Source organism: Lepisma saccharinum, chromosome 18 (assembly GCF_977018435.1).
Source record: "Lepisma saccharinum chromosome 18, izLepSacc3.1, whole genome shotgun sequence".
NCBI classification, from domain to species: domain Eukaryota; kingdom Metazoa; phylum Arthropoda; class Insecta; order Zygentoma; family Lepismatidae; genus Lepisma; species Lepisma saccharinum.
In genome coordinates, this window is record NC_139246.1 from 65,219,061 (window position 1) to 65,234,769 (window position 15,709).

The window sequence follows — 15,709 nt, forward strand, 5'->3', positions numbered from 1 at the left end:
AAAAATGTAGGAATACGTATAACTAACCACCTTATGTAGCTTGGAGAAAAGTTATAACTGAAACTGTGGAGGGGATTGGGGTAAGGTCTTGGTGTTGTAAGGTCCAGGTCTTCACATATATAAATCCCGGCCTGGGTATGATTTATAAAATCTCTAAATAAACAAATAAAAAAAAACATCTTAGCGTCATGTCATCTTCAAATATCTACATGGTTTACAAAATAACAACTTTGTATTCGTTCTACTAATAAATACTAATAAGAAGCAATCACAATAACCACTACAATACCGAGGTGTACAAATTTTGATATAACAGTTATCTGGGTTTGGGATGCAGAATTATTGAATTAATAACGGTTGGCTACTTCTATTTAGAAATCTTCGTTCCTCGCATAAATTTAGCCTATCAGTTACGTAATCATGCGATTTTTCTTGTGATTAACTTACGTAGAATTAAAAGAAGAAGTAGTTGGTAGGAAAGCTTTGTTTTGAGGGCGTCAGAGAACTAACCAATCACGATGATAATTGTTTAATCTTTAGAAGCATCAGAGGTTCAGCCGAAAAGGTCAACAGAATCTGTAGATGCAGATGAAGTAAAACAAGAAAGTATTATCACGAAATATGCAAAATAATTTTTTGTTTGTTTGTTTTCAAATCCACTTTTATGATCAGATAGGCTAATCGGGACTGAACCTACAGTTTAAAGTGCGAGTCCGATCCACCAGGGGAGGGGGCAGTAGAACTCAGAACCTCTTTGAATTGAATTTTATTTTCTTCCGTTGACCCTTGATTAAAAGAGCATTATAAGGCGACAACATTATGCCATTGGAGGAAAAAAGTATACAGAAAGAACGTGTCATCTTATCATCACAGAAGATGCGTTCGTTTAAGAGGGTGTATTGCCAGAGGGAAGCATTTAAGACTTTCGGAAAACAACGTTATTGTACACGGAGTTAGCTGCCTTGATCCAACAATATAACACTGTGAAATTAAAACTACCACCTCAACTTTGGAAGGGGTATGAACTAATGCAACTCCACTTTTGGAAGAGTAAATTGTTGCTGATTCGACTGATTTGTTCTATGTGAAGTCACTTTTCTGCTAATTTTGGCTAATGGCGAAGATGAGGTTCAATGGTGATTAGATGAAAGTGACGAAGGGTGTAAACAAATACACTGAAAATTCAACCCTCCCACAAATTATTATTTTGACTGTGGTTCCAGGCGCCAGAGACTAGTTCGCCTGCAAGATTAAAGTTTCCAGGGTATAGTGGGTAGGAAATTGCTGGTTGACATTTGAGTGTGTTCGATAGTGGTCTGTGAAAAAGAGATGAATTACTGGGTATGGTGATCAATTTGGATGAATTCCTTGTGTCCAAAATCACATTCTACAAAATGTAATTATTTGTTACCAGTGGCGAAGCGTGACATTTTTAGGTAGTCATCGCAAGATTTGCCAAACGTCATGGTCGATCTTTCAACGGAGGGGGGGAGGTACAATATATCTGTGCGATAAACGCCAAGGTCATTGCCAATTCAATGTAAAAGCTCATACTACAGACCTTACGATTTCAAAACACACATAATTCTATCCCATACGATGAGAATTATTAAATATGATCAAAACTGAAATGAAAACACCTCAATTGTCACGTTTTAATGGTCCGCCGTCAAATGTTGTTTTGATAATGAAAAGCAGATTTCATATCGTTCAATGTGTGCTTTTCCTCTTAACAAGTGGAAATAGCAGACATTCGTATTGGTGTGCCCAGGATTTTCGAAGGGGGGAGGGGTTACATGTACTTCTTAGTAGTCATTCATGAATTCCTCATTTTGCCACCTTTTCCTGTCCGGACGTTCTTTTTTTTTTTGTAAGATTATTGAGCCTAAGCAGGGATTATGACCCTCACCAACCCCTCCTTGAGCAATCGACTGTACACTCGGAAGAATCTTGATGACTCCAGAGAAACCTTACCGTGGCTGTAAGCATGGGGATGCGGGCTGAAAAAAGGACCTGTTATGACCCAGACCTTCAAGAGTGAGAGAAAGTAGAGGTTGTTGGACCTTGTCGTAGGATCTGCCTGTTCGGAAGCCTTCGGCTGTTCTCGGCACCGACAAAGACAACAGGGATTCGCACCACTTCTGCGATGAGCTGAGGCTACTAACACCATTGCCTTCAATGGAAAACTTGGCGGGAAGGTTTCGGCGCGAGGGGTAGTACTGGGGCCTCATATCGATGCGCTAAGATTAGCAAATCTCTTGCGTATTTCCAGCAGTTTCATGCTGTCGCTTGGATTATTTCGCACAATTATGCAAGTATGCTTACTTATTTTTTACTTCTTCTCTAAAATATTCAAAATGCAATATTTTCATTCTTCTGCTTGGTCATCGCCGCATCTCCATATGGCCAGACGCCTCGCCTCTTGACTTGTTACCTTAGTGCATGCAGGTGTGCTCATCCCCCCAAAATTTGCGGAACAATATAATACAGACATATTTAAGCAATATATGTATACATTAGGTACTTTAGGCTTTCATGTTTGCTAACATAAAGCCTGTCATTGTTAGTGTACTGAACCTTATTCTTAATAGTTTGTCTGCTTGACTAACCTTGTATTAATGCGAACAGCACGGCCCCTCCCATCCAAACCGATTGTAAAGGCATAAGAGGTGGTGTTTCATTTCAACCCAAACGCCGCGATCACCCACAGGTAGGTAGAGAAACTGTACATAATAACCACAACTAGAAATCAATAACAAGTCAATCAAACGAAACGACCCCCCCTTTTTTTGGTTTGTGTGAAGATTTATATACAGTAGAGCGTCGATTATCCGAAGTAATTGGGGGACATGAGTGTTCGGAAAACTGGTTTGTTCGGATAATCGAACTGTACATGTTTATTTGCCAAAAAGAAGTACTGTACAGTAAATTTATTCATAAAAACAGGCACTCTTTAAGTATGTATTACAAAGTAACGTACAAAGGCAACTTTAGTAGGAATATATAGTATGTGGTACAGTTTATTAAACAAAAATATGTACATATTACATACGCATTTTGCATGAACAATACACACAGTACCAAAATTAACGTTTAAAAAAATCCTTTATTTTGGTCTGTCTAAGCAAGCAGCAGCTAAGTCACGTACTTTTTTCATTACAGATATCTGAAAGTGAGCGAGTACACAGTTCGGTTAAGCGGTCGTTCGGTTGACCGACGTTCGGATAATCGACGCTCTACTGTAATTGATATAAAATCTTGTCCCCCCAAAATTTCCTATGACGCAGGTGCGTCAATGATCCCCCTCAGTGCATGTGTTCATCTAACCATACGTGCGTTACTTCTCCCGCATGAGTAACGAAGACTTACTTCAGAAAACGAATAGCAACTTAGGAAATGTATTCAATTCTTGACAGATTTTTCAATGTTACTTGATTATTACTTTTGGGCGATTATTTTATCAAAATAGCCTTTCATGAGCCTAGGGGTACTTTATGCAGAATGAACAGAGAATTGTTTTTTTCCATTTGTGTGTGTGTTTACATTCCCAATAAGATATTAATTTTAATCCAAATACTTAGTAGCGGCGATTAGGAGGAGCGAGGGGGGAGTTCCCCCGCCACATTTTGCAACTTGTTGCACCCGCACTAGGACCTCTTAATGCTAAGATTCCGCACTATGACCTCTTAATGCTAATACTCTTATACCAAAAATGTAAACTGTCCTTGCCCCCACGTTTTGACACCCGATCGCCGTTACTGCAAACATTCAGATACATTTGTCAGTTGCAATAACCTTGTAAGCCAAGAAAAGTGATCATTAACCCCCAAGTTTCAGTCAAAACTCATAATTTTATGATGAAAAATCAGGAACATGTATTTATATATGACCTTACATTTATACCTACCTGCCTGCCCACCCGGTCGAAAATTTCTGGCGCCGCCCCTGCCAAGAAAGGCCCCTTGCTTCGGTTCATAACAATGAACCCTCTACTTCAGTTGTCAATAGTTCGTCTGAAATGTGGTCGACAGACGGTTCGACTGATATTAATAAAACAACTAATTAAACTGCTATTACTATATTAGTCGAACCACAAATTCAACAAATATTAGTTTAATTTTCATAATTGGGGTGTAAGGGGTGAGATTCCACGTAGACACCCAAACGTCAACCTCACTTCCACGCTGTACACCCTGGACTGTATTTTGCAGACAAACGAGACTCTGGCGACTAGCACTATGGCCAGTATAATTTTGTATGTGTTGTCCTGTGTTTTGTCTTTGCGTGTGCTGAGTGCCTCTTAACAGCCTTAGGTTTTAACCTAAGTCAGAATATTTTAAAATTTTAGTTATGCAACTTTAGAGTTGTTATTTGGAATGGTAAGGGGGCTGGCCCCCGTATAATGTGACGGGTGCAAAATAGCCTAAGTGCTGACGAACCCCTAAATTTCAAATTCAAATTCAAAATTCAATTTTCATAATTCCATGGTTTTCAGATGGTTTTAATAATTGACTAATCGACTAATGCCCATCACTGTGTCCGTGTGTGCCGGTGTATGCACGTCAGACTAATGGTTGTAAATACAAACGTATATCATGTCCAAATATACAACTTTTTCTGGTTCTTCAGAGTGAACAAAATATGAAACATTTAATATTCAGTGTCCCAGATTCACCAGTAAGCTTGTTTGCTTTCCTAGTTTATATCCTCCAAAGTACAAATCATACAACTTTTACTCACCACTATTTTTATAAAAAGTGGGATCTGTGTTTACTACGTAAACCACGATATGCTCCATGCGTAGCTACTAACCAGAACTATCCTGATAGAAAAACTCATGATTTTAACTATGCCATTATTTTCTATAATATGCATAAACTTCTATATTTATTGCTCTTTAGTGGGGAAAAAACTATCCCAGAAATAATTGTGTCCCAACGTACATAAAGTGAAAATTACAGAACACGCAAGCTCTCTCTCTCTCTCTCTCTCTCTCTCTCTCTCTCACACACACACACACACACACACAGTCACAGAAGTAGCAACCATCTAGAAACTACCCACGGCATTCAGGTTATTTATGCATATCTTTATTTTATGAAATTATTCACAACTCTTTAAATAGATTGATGTAGATTTACATAGGGTATATTATGTTAGTGTAATTTATTTTAGTGAATTCAGAAAATATTTTAACTAGTTTGAAATGGACACAACCTAATCGAATTTCTCTAATTTTCTAAACAACTACATCGAAATTACTGATGATTTTGTCAAATTATTATTTTATCCGCATTTCACTACACAAAATATAACATTTTTATATTTATATGTCCATTGTTTTTCTGAATTGCTTGACTCTATAGGGAGGCACCCAAATAATCGATAGAGATATTAAATAATGAACTGCACAACAACTTGGTTCTTCCGTCAGCCCTCAAAATTTCATCTTTGTATCTGTTGTATTATGTGCATGAATATTTATTTGATTAGACCGGAGAGACCACTGCACTGTAGGATATAGATTGGTTTCATTGTTGACTAGAACAAATAGATGGGCCGATCAATAGGATGGATATCATGCTAATAATGCACAGTTCTTTCAAATCGCTAAACTTGGTATTTGTAGTTTGATTAGTTTTAGAGATAAAACAGGTGGATCAATGGAAATAATTTTTATTGAGTTGAATTAACATTTGCTATATCTTCAATTTTAGAAAATTTAGGAGTATTCCCATTTTCTCATTTGAAGTTATCAGCAGTTCACTGGGATCAATTTATATCTCTCACTGTCATGCATGCAATGGTGTAATGTACATTGTTTTAGCCTTTATTTGATAGGCCTATCTGTGACAAAATTTCATCTCTTTACGTAGGATAGTTTCTGACTTACAGATTGCAGACTCCGGCGGACACTCTGACAGCCACGAGTGCACTTTTTCAGCTTTTAGTGATTAAATTCCTAAAAGTGCAGTTCCCATAGTTAAGTCTTTCAAAAATTGTAATTTGAATTTTTGCGGAAATTTTGGATAGTCAAGTAGTACTCGAGTGATGAGGAGGTCCCGAATTTTTCTAAGAATTAGGATGACACCGAGGTGGCCTTGGAAAAATCGGGACTAGACGGATACTTCGAGACTTGCCAATACGAAACCGAGAACAAGACAGGCCCATTTAAAATTTGAAGAAATTACCTAAAATCATATTTACTTTATTGTACGACCTCTTCAGACCTGCCAAGCGGATGTCAACCTGATTAATTATAAAAATTATATTTTTTGGTTTATAATCAATTGTAAGACTCTGCTGCATGGTTGCATGCAAAGATTATAAAATTTATTTTTCGAGGATTGGTAGCGCCTCAAGGAGGAGTCAAGCAGAAAATTGTATTATTAAAAGTTGCGTTTCTTAATGAAAGTTTGTGCAGTGGCACGCTTTAATGTTGTGTTCTGTACGTATATTTCGAGACATGAGCCGAAACTGAGATTCGAATTCGAGGTCGAGACAAGAACGTGACGGATGTTTCTAAATGAAGACGGAGAAGGAAACACATTTATAACTTTAGACAAAACTGAAATCCTCGACTCGAGTCGCCTACATAAACTTCCTACCGAAAAATACGCTATGTAATATGTGTGGAAAGGATTTTAAGCTGCAAAAATATTGTCGGGAAAGGGGAAAGAAAGTTCTGGAAATATCTTCAAAAAGGTGCAAGAAAAGGTGCTGATAAAATAAATACCTTTACTCAATGCTCTCCTTTTCTGCGCCTTCTGTATATAATGCGCATAGAGAACTGTGCTTCTGCCGAATTGGTTTTTGTTGAAGTTTGTTTTCCCTCGATGGGTTTTGCTACATTGTCTTGGGAACTATTGGGGCTGCAATGATTATATTATACCATTTTATAGTTCTCGTTCTGCTCAACAAAATGAGACTATAGGATTTTATGTAGCTGCTCATGAAGAGTGAAAATAATTTAAGTTGATGACATTTTTTTTAACAAAACATGAAATGAAACGAAGGGGATAAATGTGCCAATCACACGAAAAGATGCAAATTGTGTTGATTTCATGTCCTAAAATGCATATCTCAAACGGTCGGTATGAAAACAGCTGTATTTCTGGAAAGGTACTGCATCTTCAAATCTGTTCCCTCGTAATATGTAACATATCTATAGTTGTCCATGACCAACATGATTTAAACATAAATAAAAATATGACAGAAATGATACTACTCCGCGAACATTATCGAAACATCAGAATTTCTTTAAAAATACTGAACAATACAGTCTTTTACCACTCAACATGGAATATCCTTGACAATTTTAACTTAAAAAAAAAGAAATAACAAAATTAATATAATTATAATTTAAGCTATTTCTGAGCATGATTCTGCCTATCATTTGTCCTATCATTTGTCGAACTACAAATGATTTGGTTATGTAATTGAAGAGATTACGCACTTGTTTGTTTACCTGTAACGTCTGCTGGCGTGCTTCCAATCATCAATCATCATACGTACGACAAAGGCTTCTGCTGCCTTGACTCAAGGTGGACAGATTGAAACCGGATGAGGCAATTCAAATCAAAATACTTGCGTTACGTGGATTTCCGACGGATACGCAAACATAATCACTGTGATTTACGAAATTCAAATTCATCTTTCATTTCCTTTGAAGTACCGATTCTCTGGTTACATAAAATACTTACTGGCTCTTCCAATCACATGATCTTCTGCTACTCATTGATGTTGACGTAATATGTAACGGTAGAGCTGTTTTACTTTTGTCAGTAAATGCTAACCGTTTTTAGGCAATAACCATCAATCTATGTTTAATTTCATTTCTTGGAAGGTATCATTGAGGGGCTAAGAATGCACGGTGGAGATCAACAAGCATATACAACCCCACTAACGACGATTTTGAAATTATTATTATTAGCAGTAGTAGTTGTAGTATTAGCATTATTATTGGAGTCATTAACATCCACATCATTGGCGTAGCGAGGTATGTACTCACAGGGCACGTACTCCTCCCGAAATTTTGACAAGTTACAGAAAAATAATTAGCTTTTCATTGTAGATATAAAGCACCAATTCCAAATGACAACTTTTGTAGATATGTTTTTTTTTTCATTTTGTACAAGAAAAATGTAATTGTAAATGTAACAAATGAATCGAGTGTTCTGTATGTGGAGGATCTTATTTTTCACAATACTTATTGAATTGTTGTTTTTTTAAGTCCACTTTATGCACAGAAAGGCTAATAGGGACTGGACCTACAGTTTGAAGTGGGATCTGAACCACTATGTGCCTCCAACGGATATCGAACTAGGTACCCCTTGATTACAAGGTGACGACGCTACCACTGCGCCATCGGAGAGGCCCTTCACAATAGTTATAACAGAATGCTTTCTAAACGCATAAAATTACAGGTTAAACACAATTTTCATTCATACTAAGTCCTGTTATAATGTAGATGTAGTAGTTTACGTGATTTTTAAGCTCTTCTCGCACATTTCACTACATTTGATACATGTTCTGTAAAGAATACCATAAAAATTCTGTTAGGTAAATGTAGTATTCGATAAAGTTATTTCAAAAGTAGTATTCTTTATAAAAAACAATATTCACAATTTCTATACAAAATGATAGCTACTTTACAATCTGGTATTTCCGTACTATTTTCTCCATACATTTTTCAATGTTCTGTTCCTTATCGAAGATTGGGAGCAACCCGAAAATAAATTCTGACTACGATCTTCAACACTGTTGTGAAAAATGCCCCAAATAAAGATCATGCTATATCATCAAATAGGATTATTTTATTTCTTTATTATGAAACTTGTCTCGATAAGTAGAATTCAAACTCAAAGCAATTAACATGTTTACGTTCTCTCCTATGATGTTATGTAGTCAATCACTACAGGAGTGTATTTCATAAATGGTATGCTGTTTAAAGTTATATATATATATACACACACACACACACACACACACACACACACACACATATATATATATATATATATATATATATATATATATATATATATATATGGGGGGGGTGTCTGGGTGCGTTTGTGTTTGCGTGCAGGGGGTAGTTTCCTCACATGTTGTCTATATTCTTTCAGAATTTGTTTTTACTGTGCATGTTACTTTTATTCCATTTCTTGTCCTGGATTCCTTTTTTGTACATGTATGAACTTCGCTTCATTACTATATGAGTTTGACCAAATAATGGTCTGAACCACAATTCAGATCTCTCATTGTTCTTATGTCCTCTATCACTTCTGTTTTTGCTTCCTTTACGACTTTGAAGTGTTCGCGCATCTACGACAGCCTGCCTTTTCCACTACCGGTTGTGTTCGATGTGACGAACAGCATTCTTAACGATTGCCCGACATTGCAGTTTCCACTGAGAAGACCTCGTTGCAGGTGGACATGGGGTTCCACTCTTGTTGGGCCGCTTTTACAGAGGCTGGAAATCGTGTGCACCTTACGAGAAAAAAAGACGGTGTTTCAGAAGCCCAGATGCACAGTAGTCCATCGGGACTTTCACGGGGATGTCGGAGAAGGGAATAAATAGCACGAATCCCGGTACTAGCTTCAATCCGTCTGTAGAATGCCAGCGATGGTTTGGCTGTGTGACTCGATGCCTTGTCCTGATGCAGCCCCACACTGTTGGTATCCACGCCATACATTGTGGGGATTTCATTATTGTAAAGATCAGTCAAAACATGTTCCAGCATTGATTTTTACATTGTTGGCAACGCGATGTAGCTTCAATATTCCCATGTAACAAAACAAAACCATGACACCGCATGGATAACTTTCGGTGCACTGACGAACGAAATTACTTCGTCCTTTTGCATCGACACGTCTCTACGTAATTGCTCGAATCTTTCCACAATCAGTCAGATATATATATCCATGCCTCGTCTACGGTGACTACAAACTTCCACCGAACTCCAGCCAGGTGGCGCTCGTACATCTTTCTGCAGTTGGTTTTCCATTCCACGACATGGCTGGCTTTCAGTGCATGAACATTCGCCTTATGCTATGTACCTTGAGACGTAACTTTTGGTGAATGGCACGGTGGATGGTTGGTTGAGACTAGTGTTGGGCGATATATCGTCCAGACGATATATTCAATTCAATTCAATTCAATGGTCTTTATTCTTGGGCGAGGTTCAGCAAATGCTGATCTACCACCTAACCCGACAAAGAAAAATGTAGCAAAGTACCTATGTACATTATTATACATGAAGATTATAAGACACTACATAAGTAAAATAACATAAAAGAAACTATAAAGAAAAACTACTACTACACAAAGAAAATCACAAAAAGAAAACAGATGACAAAATATATACAGTGCGTGTGTGCTAATAAATGAAAAGATAATAATATACATGTATTAACTTAGTTTCGGTCCAGTTTTTTCAATAATTCACAGGAAACAGTTTTTAATCATATGTGGTCTTACTTTGCTTCTGATCATCAATCAGTGAATCATATCGCGATATTGAAAAAATATCATCCAGACGATATCAACTGGACGATATATCGGCACGATATTTTGGCGATATATATCGTGTCGGTGATATATCGTCACGATATTTGGTGATATTGTTACGTTTTGGTCGTTCGCCGGCCTAACAGCTTGGCTACGAGAGAAATGTGAGAAGGGGGAATTATTAATGCTCCTTTGTCCACCTATTTATTATGTACAGGCCGAACAGGTAAGGGGTTGAACACGTCCGAGCCGGGTTTAAACTACTAAGCACTGACACTTCAGTTACTACATCACTCATCTCCATCTTCGCAAATTAGCCAAAAATGGCACAAATAGTGACGTAGTACAGTAAAATAACGCAATCAATTTATCCTCTTTCTCTTCTGTCGGAACATACACATTTATGAAAGTCACATTACACAATTTTCTTTTCGCTCAAACATTGGATATTCCCTCACTGCATGGTTCAAAGCCTAATACTGTTTTCTTATAATCTGGTAATTCGCTTTCTACTTTTCTAGTGATTAACAATTTTTGTTTGCAGTTGCAGGGGGCATAAAGTACAAGATGTTTGAAAATATGTTTTAACGCCGAAAGAAAAACTTTTGTATTATTATCGGTCTGTGTCATTTATCATTCCTATTGCTCCCCCCCCCCCGTACGGCGGGGGTTGCGGGGGTGTTGTTTACGCTACTGGCATGATTTATTAGAAATCCTGTTTCATGTTCTGTGGTTTGTTTACAACTGTAATCGTCCTGTTTGATTTATCCTTGTCCTTTCCATCTTACTTCTTGTAATACTAATACAATTAAGCGTTGCTTATTGCTACACAAACACCAAAGCTGCTGACTAAGGCAGTGTTTATTTACGTTAAAAAAAAACCTTTACAGGTGCCGTTTCCACCTTGCATTAAGGATTTACAGGGTACCGAAAACTGAATATATTATCTGGCCACGTGCGCCGAGGGAGATCCATTCATCTTTCGCTAATTACTCCTCCCTCTTAATGGATGAAAGTTGAGGACTTTCAAATATTTCCTGTCATCTTTATCTTGACGAATCGAAGCTAAATGTACAGCTGGTTTATGAGCACACAATAACGTTTTCTGACAGAGGTGACAAAATGTTATTCTTCCTTTTAGAATCGTTTGTATGTGACCATCTTATGTTCAGTGGCACTTAACCTAAAGTTAATAAGCAAACCGAACACGGAAAAACTCAAAATTACAGCGAATTAAAATCATTTGTCAACTTAAACTTTAATTACACATTGTAAAACTGGCCGTTAGTGTGTTCTAATATAATGTAATTATTTCATACTCAGGATTAGTTCTGCAGAATATTGCATAGAAGACCATTGTAAAAAAAGTAAAAAAAAAAAAAAACTGAAAAGAAGTTACCACTTGTTTTATTAATTTATAATTACATCAGTCATTCTCACAAAAATATCAGAGTGAAATACATCTGTCAAGATATATGTAATTGTATGTATACATAAGGGTACTTTATGTTTAACAACATTAAATCAGTCGAGATATCAATGGCATAAATTACATATTTATTTCTATGAATTTATTGATGATACAATATACCGTACGTAACATGCATTCCGGAAAATGATGCATTTTTATAATTTTACATATGTTTTGATATCATTGGTATTCAATACTAAATAATATATATGTTTAAAAACTACAGCATCTACTTGCTTATACATAAAAAATTGAATTATTTTCATCACCTTCTTAAAAGTAAGCATAGTTTTTTTTAAGGCTTTCATATATTTTACAAACTTCTTTCTTTCTTTATTTAACAACTATTTCAACAGTAGCACTACACATGATCAAGAATCTCTATTTTCTGTCAAATTATGTTAATAAAAAGTAATTACATGGATGGTAAATCAGAAAAGCTATGCGATTTTCAGTTATTACACACAACAGGATAATTTCTTAAAACGAATGATCATTATTGCCATGACTTAATTAATAATCATTTCTACCAACATTATGTTGTACTACAAATTTCATTTTAAAAAAGATTAACCCCAAAGTAGACTTTGAAGAATATTGCACATAGCCTTTTCAACATTATATCAACTCCGGTGCTTAATCACTTAATCAACCTTCAAAGATTTCAATTGTAGGTCCAGTCAGGCTTGCTTGTGAACATCGCACAATTATTCTGGCTCATTTAATCGCAGTCGGGCAAAATCTTCAAATACAAAACTGTCTTCATCATCTGTTGCATAACAAGAATTCTCGTAGCGAACTCTGTCGATAGATATCAACTTCTTTAATTTATGGGCCTTCTCAGCTTCAACAGAACCTATGGAAAGAAATATAGCTACATCAACACTAAACTGTTTCAGCAAAGCTCGCGCAAATCTTACGTGTAATTGGCAGACACAGTAGATAGTTTTATTTACTCACCAGTTTTCCAAGTTTAGAACAGAAATGGATGAAAACGTAAAAGTAACACTTTCATCAAAAGTGCAAATATTCGTACATTTGTTTAAAAACATAAGCAGTAAGTGGGATGACGACCCAGCCGGGGGAAGGGCGCCAGCAAGATTTTCCTCGGGGGAGGAGAATAAAATATCATATCTTGTCCTTCAGTCATAGAAACTTTTATTATTATTATCGTTATTATTATTTCTATTATTATTGTTACTTTACAAATCATAAAATTGAAATTTAATTCAAAATACTTTGGCGTTGTACATAATTGAAGCATTCCACCGAATAACGCTGTATGGCATATTTTGGAATATTCTGAGTTACCAGTGGAATCATGCTGTACCGAACATGACGGACATATACTGGAAGACCCGTTTGTCTATTGCCCAAGAGTTGGCACGGGTATGCTGGCAAACTGGTCTCTGAGTGGAACAACGCTGTATGTGCAAGCAAGATGCCGGACCGCAGAGAAGTAACGTTATCTGTTAGCGACGTGCATCGTATCAATAGAAGCAGAAAACGCAAAATAAACGTCTCTGAATGGAAGGACGTTAAAAGGAAGAAGTTAATGGATGCAGGGGAAGCATACACAAGTAGAAAGGCAAGGATGTGATGGCAAAGAGGCAGCCAACGAAGGTAAGTGGAACAACGCTGTTTGGCCAAATGGAACTATAAAACGGTTGCAGTAAACGGTAAGGTACATTAGACCTTTGCGTTTTGGCAGCACAGCTTGTACAGTATTTGGATTGTTGTCATGTATTATACAATACTGGGTAATATGAATGTCTTATATGTAGTATGATATCGGTTTGTAGTATTCAAAGACAAAAATAATGTTGTCACATCAGCATGTAGCCATTCTTTACAGACAAAATACACCATCCTAGATTATACCTTGTAGCCTATATGAAGATGTACACACTGTTCAAGAGAACCTACCTGTCTTGCACTGTGGCCCGCTGCCACTCAAGTAGAAGAAGAAGGCCTGTTGGTTATAATATGCTGCAGTACATGGACGAGGAATACAGAAAGTTTTACATCGACATGTCATGTGCAGATGAGTGAAATTTGTGTTTTGGTGTAACCGATCCATATCTTTTTGATTTTGGTTAAAGCACTTGCATCAGAGTAACTTGCCATGTGACGATAAGTTCAGTGTATGTTTTGGTGTAACACATTCAGTTTTTCAAATACAATTACATTTCGGTACTGTTATCGTACCTGCTGGTACTTCTGCACATACAGCGTTATTCCACTGGATATATTTTTAGTGGCCTGCCATGCGGCTACAGGCTACAAACTAGCTACTCATAAGGTCGGATATTGCTCAAACACTGATACTGTGCTTGCATAATGTTTTACTCTTTTCCTTTGTAGTCCAGTAACATACTACAAGTTTCTTTTCCGTTTTACTCGCATTCACTGAAATGTGCCATACAGCGTTATTCGGTGGAATGCTTCAATTTCAGACTAGAATCTACTGTATGAATAGATATATAAATATTTCAAAATTACGAGCTGTGGATTTGAATTATCAAGGTCATATCACGACTTCGGGATATAATTTCCCGAGTATTTCCTAATCCCGAACAGCGGAGATGTTCCAAAGGGTCTTATTTTAAAGAGGTTAATTCTTGATAATTTCCTCACTATGAAGTATCTGAAATTCCTTGAAATTAATAGTTTTTTATTCCAGAAGTGCAAGAAAAATCACATACATGGGAAATAATATGTACAAATCAAGATATTTCACCGCATATGGCAATTTCGAAAAATTCCCGTCCCGAAAAGTTCCAGATCTGGTCAGGAAATGGATAATTTTTTCAGTTCCGAACGTCAGAATTATTAATATTACCTTCCTAATCCTGTTCCGATAAAAAAAAATCCGTCCCGCACATCTCTAGTTACATGGTATTAGGAATCATTGATTAAGTCAACTTGATTCTAATGTATCTTGTGAAAACGTTCTCTCGTTATTTTCTTGGATATTGCAGTTAATTGCTGTAACTGAAGCCTGTAAATCGTGGAAAATAATATTATTATTTCACTATTCGAATTAATGAATTGTCTCCAGATATCTCAGGGGGGAGCATGTGAGCCTTGAGGGGGGGGGACCTAAATGGGGTTTACCGTATCCTTCGTTTACTCGGCGATGCTAGCGACATCTAACAAGGATGAGAGCGAATTATTTGCTTCCCAGTCACAAATTGTTTCATGTTCTTAAACTACAGGGTGAGGCAAAAAGCCAGCACCACCCTTCTAACTTGAAAACGGCTTGATGAAGGACGATGAAACTTCGGACATGGGTTATGGGGTTAGAGACACACCTGGGGCTAGTACGTATCATTGAGGTCATCTTGAAAGCCGCCATTTTGGAATTACCTCCAAATTTATAAACGGGAAGGGGGTTATGTGACACGACATCTAAGATGTGCATTTTCTCAGAATAAGAATATGCAGTAATTTTTCCTATTACTTTATTTGGTGAGGATATTTTGACAGTTAAAGTTCGCATTTGGTGTAATGTAATGGGTTGTTATTTATTCGTTCCAGGTGATGTTACATGGCGCTAACATTCTAAGAACGGATTAAAATTGTTGAGTGGGGAGGCAGTGCCAGGGTCGTTGCAGAGGTATTAAACGCTCGGCATCCAGAGAGAGACGACATTTCACACACAACAGTGTTTCGTGTGTTGCAGAAATTTGAGACAAGATCTGTGCACGACAGAGAAGTGGACGGCT

General features: G+C 37.0%; 1 protein-coding gene across 1 annotated transcript in view; it reads right to left on the reverse strand.

Moving 5' to 3' along the window:
- Positions 1 to 12,157: 12,157 nt before the first annotated feature.
- The window catches only part of Arr2 (arrestin 2), a 53,523-nt gene continuing 49,971 nt past the window's right edge, over positions 12,158 to 15,709 (reverse strand). Inside the window, exon 8 of the mRNA XM_083139857.1 lies at positions 12,158 to 12,837. Within this exon, the coding sequence (XP_082995983.1) occupies positions 12,689 to 12,837 (149 nt within the window). The 3' untranslated portion in view covers positions 12,158 to 12,688. The remainder of the gene's footprint in view (positions 12,838 to 15,709) is intronic.